The 7,086-nt window shown below is 40.8% G+C and overlaps 1 protein-coding gene across 1 annotated transcript in view; it reads right to left on the bottom strand.

The window, feature by feature from the left end:
• Positions 1-3,309: 3,309 nt before the first annotated feature.
• The window catches only part of myg1 (myg1 exonuclease), a 13,361-nt gene continuing 9,584 nt past the window's right edge, over positions 3,310-7,086 (bottom strand). Inside the window, exon 7 of the mRNA XM_008320611.3 lies at positions 3,310-3,764. Within this exon, the coding sequence (XP_008318833.1) occupies positions 3,569-3,764 (196 nt within the window). The 3' untranslated portion in view covers positions 3,310-3,568. The remainder of the gene's footprint in view (positions 3,765-7,086) is intronic.

Here is a 7,086-nt window from a genome sequence, read left to right on the forward strand (position 1 = left end):
CCTCCCGGATTTTTTTTTCCCTTTCTATGTGGATCCGAGTGCGCCACCATCTGTCCGTTTCGACCACTGACATGCTTTTTTTTTTCAAACTCTATTGAAAACCCGTTCGTTCTCTGCTTCTGCAGCAGCCACCGTGAGATAAGCATTCATCTGTGAGAGCTTAAACAACTAATATTCAAACGTCCACTGCGGAAGAAATAGCAGCCTCTGGTGGTGTTGTTAAATTCTGCATTTGGATTTTTTTTTTTTTTTTCAAAATGTATAATAAGAAACAGTCTAACAAAACAAATGATTGGTTAAATCTACAGAAGAGACAGAAAGACTGTCCGTCTCGAGTGTCCCTTCCTCAGACGTCCTACCACTGCACCTCTCCAGTCTCTTATGAAACACTCACCGTCTGAGAATTCACAGAGACCAAGGAAGAACAGGTCACGACAGACGGCGGTGCAGACCTCGCCAAGGGAACGATCTGGCACTTTAAAAGCAATTTTTTTTTTTTAGTGCTAGACGGCCCAGGTCCTGCCTTGTCTGTTTCCCTGATAAATCACGGTCCATGTGCACTACCAGATTACAGATTATTTTGTTTCATTTCCAGAATTTTTTTTTAAAATTATCTCACGTTTAGCCTGTCTTCTGTGGACACAGATAGATAGAGAAATATTTTGTTAATAACGGACAACGAGGGGTTAACTGTAAACCGACGGTTGATTAAAATTAGAAAAAAAAAACAACAAGTTTTGTGTTCACAACTAAAAGTGTGACAATAATTAGAAATACGGGACAAACTGGAAATCATGAAACTTCTAAAATCACGAAAAACAGCAGATGTATTACCTAAAGCAGTGGTTCTCAAACTGTGGTGCGCGTACCACCACTGGTACGTGAGCGCTCTCTAGCGGTACGCGGGGGGGGGGGGAATTCATATTTTCACTTTTACAAGGGTGGAACTAAGGGAGCTAGAAAAAAAAAGTTTGAGAAGCACTGATCTAAAGGACGTAAAGATCGCAACTTCCGACGAAACAAAACGAAACTTCGCAACCAATTAAAACAGGTTTTACGTGAAGATCTGAAGACAGCAGTTCAGAGTAGCATCCAGACAGCAGTGTCCAATGTCTCAGGTCAAAAACTACAGTACCCAGTTGGTACGGTATTGAATATTTACACATGGATCAAGGTTATTTATCTGTTTGTCGACAAACAGAAATGAAGAACAGTTGCTGGTCTCCAGCAAAAGATAAAATAAACAGCGATCAGTGCCAAATTATTCCTGTGTGTTCCCAGGTATTTGTGCCAAACAAATGGGTTCCTGCCTATAACTAGCCGGTCTTCCTCCGGGGACCGAATCCACTAACAACAGGTCAGGCCGAGGGCGGCTGTTCTGCTGAGGCTCTCACTAGCCATTTCCCCAGTGTGATTAAGGGAGACTTGCCAGGGTTGGAGTGTACACACGCTCACAAGTAAGGACCGGCACAGAAGGCTCTCTTCTCTGGCTGTTTTGCCAGAAACACAAAGCATAAACTATGAAAAAAAAAAAATTAAAAAAAAAATCAATCTTAATAAATGTGTTTTGATATTTGTTTTGTAGGTATTTTGGTGTAATCTGCTCTAGGCTGCATTTAGTCAGAGAGAGAAAAAAAAAAGGATGTACCAAAGTGGTTTCCAAACCGAGCTCAAACCTCCCGTAATTTCCCGTGCAGCGCAATCAGACACGTTCACTCCATCACGAGGAAACCCAGATTTCTGCCCGTGAGGCGTAACGTGGCGGCTCGAGTCTCAGGTCAATACATGCAAGTCTTCCATTTTCATTTTCTCCTCCTATGTACTGGATGTTTCTCCGACTGTCTCTCAAAGTGCAATTACAGCACTTAGGCGAAGGCAAAGGCAAATCCTCTCTGGTGCCAATCTCTGAGGAGAAGACGGAGGGGGGGGGGGGGGGATTGGTGTTATCATCTGTAATCTCTCATAATAGCGGGAGCGATGACAAAAAAAACGAACCGTGCGACATAGCAGCGCAACGGCAAACGTGGATACGATTCGACAGACACCTGGGGTATCAAACTCATTTTGGATCAGGGGTCGCATACAACCCCAATTAGATGCCAAGTGGGCCGGACCAGAAGGATCACAACACATTTACCTATAAATAACAATATATTAGATAAATCTTAATTATATCCTATTATAAATATTTTATAATTAATTATAATATATAATAAAATATAATTTAAAAAAGTGTTTTTTCAAAATTTATCAAGCCAGACTGAAACCCAAAGTGGCCCCGTTTTGACCCGCGGGCCGCATGTTTGACACCCCGGCATTAACGCAAATAACACTAGGGACTAGGTGTGCTCCTGTTTCCTGTTTACAAAAACGATGTCATGACTTTAAGTCACGACAAACAACGACATGAACCCACAAGCTGCTCCGAGCAGGAAACACTTTCCACCGTTCGTCTACTGCAGCATATGTGACACCGGCACTAAAACAGGGAAAAGCACCGGCATGAAATCTCTATGTCTACAGCTCTGTGTCACCGAGGCCAACAGCAGCACCAGAGCAGAATGTTGAGAAATAAAGGGAGGAATTATCAGGTAGATCAACACAGAGGGGGGGCTTTAAAAAAAATCTTCAATATTAATGAGAAAATTCAAGGCACATCCCTAGACTTTATTACAGGGAAATTGACTCTCGGTGGAGGTAACCTTGACATGACACTGGCTTTTAACACTGTATGGAACCGTTATCTGTAGGATGAAACGACGGTAATGACTCGGCAGCAGCATAGGTATAAACACTATTTTGGAACAAACGTGGTCGACTGTATTTGATACAACTTTTTTTACGTACAATACTTATACTGCAACATGGAGTATCTGCCGATAGATACTTATACTGCAACATGGAGTATTTGCCGATATCGTTATTAATCTGATACCTGTTTTTGTATCCCAGCAGGCTGCCGTTGCTGTAGAAACAGCATACCTGTTAGCAGCACACAACGCAAAGCTAGGCTAAGCTAGGTTAATTTGGGTAAAGTATCGGATTGGATTTTGACCAATATTGGACTGATACTGATTCCGGGCATCAGATCGGATAACTACCCGCCCCGCATTCAAAACTGACAATTCCGTGACACGAGAAAAACAAAATAGCGCCACCTGCAGGCTATATCTATCTATAACAAAATGTGAAAATTAATTTAAACAAAATTAGGAAAAATTGATTAGCGGATTTTTCTAATTGCTATTAGACTATAGTTGTACCAGGATTCTGAGAAAAGCCTCCACAGATGGAACTGCGACGAAGATGTAAGATATGAAAAGCTACTATTAAAATGCATTTTTATTGCAAACCGATTGAATGTCAGGTGTAAATGGATGAGAAAAAAAAACCCCAAGTGTTTTGACACCGGTGTGACATGATCTCTCTACAGAACAGAACAAAAAAAAACTATAATTATTCCTGTCTGGAACAAACAAGCCGCAACCTGGTGAAATAACATTTAAATCCTTGTTATCCTCTCTAAAGACAGCCCAGGAGGACACAGGATGTGCCGCTGGCTGTCCACTCAGCTGCTTCCATTCGCAGGGGCAGGGGCAGGTGCGGCGGCCTGCAGGGTTCTCCGTGCCATTTCCAGGGCTCCTTCCTGGGTCTTGTTGCCGCCAATAAATCCTCCGGCGTGGACGAAAACGCAACCCTTAATCCCGCTGAGCTCTGACAGGGCTTCATCTCGGACCCCGCGCCACTCCTCGAGCAAGGACAGCCTGGGAGAGGGAGACAGAAGGACAAATTGGCACACAATCGGACGCTGCTGCTGCTGCTCACTTCCTGTTTACACGAGCGAGTCCAGATAATGAGGAATTCAGCAAAGGCGGCAAAAATTCCGAGCGGATAATAAGGGTAATAAGCAGTATGTGCATATGGGACAAAAATAAGGATCGAGGTCCTCTTTTTCGTACACATTTTTCCCCATCGTTGTTCACCGATTTTCCTACTCAGAAATAAACACCGGCATACTGCTGCTAATAAATACGAAATGCTATCGAGCAATTAGCAACAGTTACCAGACAAAGCTGCAGTTAAAATCAGTATTTGTCTGCAACAAGATAGAAAAAAAGAAAATCGCAGATGGGCAGAGTAGGAGACGAACCATACGACGGTGGTCAGGCAACAGGCAATTTTGTGGACAGAGAGGAAGTGGAGAAAAGATTGGCTGTGACACAGGGGATAAAAGTCTGCTTTGATGCAAAATATAGAGCAGGGCTGCCCACAATAGGGCCCGCAGATCAAATTGGGCCTGTCAACCTTTTTTATTGCCCACCCCTTCCTTGATATTTTGGTGATATCTTTTCTACCTGTTTGATGCTGTGAAAGGAGTCCAGTTATTGCAAAAAAACCAATAGAAAAACAGACGTTAGCGAACAGAGCAGCTGTATTTTGTCAGGAAAACTCATTTTTTCCCAAGAGGTTTCTCCTCAACTCGGTCCGTCTAATTTGTGAGCACTTTCAAACGGAGCTTTTATGATACTGCTTTTCCGACGCCGACTTCAAATAGGTTTCCTTCCAAAGACTTTATTATTGGTCATCATTATCTGCGACCGTTTTGGCTGCAACTTAGCCATCTACTATTGATTCTGGTTGAGTCACTGCTTGGCCCCAGATGTCGTATCCCATTAAAGGCGCGACTAACTTTTCTCTTGTCGGATATTTTGATTAATTGTGGAACTATACACACACAATCATCAGGGAGGAAGAAATAAAGTTCTTACGCACATGCATGTGTATTTACATGTGTACACATACTGTGTAGACATATTGTACACACTGTATGTGTACTCACATATGCAACAATAGACAAACTTTTAAGGTATCTGGGCATGCCACCTTAAATCTTTAAGGTGGCGTGCCACACAGGTATATGCACATATATGTATATACACAGGTATATGCACAAATATGTATATACACAGGTATATGCACAAATATGTATATACACAGGTATATGCACATATATGTATATACACAGGTATATGCACATATATGTATATACACAGGTATATGCACAAATATGTATATACACAGGTATATGCACAAATATGTATATACACAGGTATATGCACAAATATGTATATACACAGGTATATGCACAAATATGTATATACACAGGTATATGCACATATATGTATATACACACGTATATGCACATATGTATATACACACGTATATACACGTATATACACATGTATATACACATATATGTATATACACACATATATACACATATGTATATACATATATACACATATATACATACATATATATACATATACATATATACATACAGTATATAGACACACACATTAAACACCCATATGTACACACATATACTGTATATAATATATTATTATATATATTTATATATATAAATATATACATGTATGCACAGTCAGCTCGTTTTTCAAAACACAAAGGCCTTTGAAATGACTAGCAGTAAGAATCTGATAAGTGCACATGCTTTAGTGGTTGTTCCATTATCTCCAGTCTATACAATATTACCCCCAGTCATAAACACAAGACGGGGAGAGGAGCACGGCCAACCTGTTATCCCGGCTAAATGAATCAGCCAATCGATGGCTGCACAGTACGGCTGAAAAGGAGCTCTGTGTGGAAAGGTCAACAGGGCTGCTAATGAGGGAAATAGTGGGAGGAGGATGACTGTTGTTATGACAGAGCAGGAAGAGCTGATTCTCAGGATGACCCGTCTAAGAATAACACCACAATTAGAAATCCGGCCTTCGCCTGGGAACCGAGACCCAGTCGGAGTCGCACTGGATCAGAACCCGAGTTATAAAAACCTGATTTAATTGACAGATTGATTTGGCAGAATGTAGGTTTTCAAGCGAAGCTAATTCCAAACAGTGAATCATTTGTGAGCACGGCTGTCTTGGCACAAACGAGAAAAGGCAACTTGTGATTTTTACAACGAATAGAAACATCTATAAAGGAATTTTTTAATTTAAATTGTTTCATTTAAAGTGGATAAAAGAAAAAGAAAATGGAGTGATGATAAAATACGCTGACAAAAAAAAAAAAGGACGAGCAATTATATACAGCACCTAACAACGAACACACGGCCAAGATCCAGTTTGTTTTTTTGTTTTTTTTTTCAGATACTCTCTGCCCTTGTTATCTGTCAACATCATCCGTCACCATCCACCCCAGAGGGGAAAGCAGTTTCCATTTACCCTCTTCCTTCCTCTCCAGTATTTTCCCTTAGCAGTGCTGATAAATATACAGCCTTCTCTTCCCCAAGGTGCAGTAACAGGGACACAGGTGATAACAACACACCTTTGACAGTGTTGGCACATGCTCACTGGGTGGAATCAGGGACGCCCCGGAGACAGGCCATCTGCAGCAGTGTTTTAATGCGCCCTTACAGGATCCACACCAAATTTCATGTTTACTTTAAATGAATCCCCTGACCCTGGCCGGCCCTTTATTTGATGCCCCCTGATGACATTGCGCTGCTGCAAAGTAGGAGAAGGGGAATGAAGAAGAGAGAGGTGAAAAGGGTTGAATGTGAGGGAGCTGGTGAGGAAAAAAAAGAAGGGATGAAAAAGGGAAAGGGTAATTATAGAGAGGAGACAGAAATACTATGTATAAAAAAGACAGGCTTGTGAAGGCAGGGAGGAAAGATTAATAAAGTCCAGGACTTGTAAATGAGGTTGGAAATAGAACTGGTGGTCGTCACATCAGGCTTGAATTCTTAAAAAAAAAAAAAAAAAATCTTCCAGCAGATACTAGTCTGAAAGTCTGTGTTAATCTCTGATTTATGGACATACAGAAGAAAAAAAAAAACATCAGGGACAGAGAATGAACACTCACAGGAGCTTTGATATTCCCAGCCTTCCACAGTATAAAGTATTTAATGTGACATCAGTAAATGTCAAGTCTCACAGAGCAAAAATTTCTATTTGGTCATTAATTAAACACACACACACACAAAAAAAAAAATATATATATACATATATATAAATACATATATACACATATATACATATATAAATACATATATACACATATATA

The sequence above is a fragment of the Cynoglossus semilaevis genome, chromosome 11, assembly GCF_000523025.1.
Source record: "Cynoglossus semilaevis isolate Cse_v1.0 chromosome 11, Cse_v1.0, whole genome shotgun sequence".
Classification (NCBI taxonomy): Eukaryota; Metazoa; Chordata; class Actinopteri; order Pleuronectiformes; family Cynoglossidae; genus Cynoglossus; species Cynoglossus semilaevis.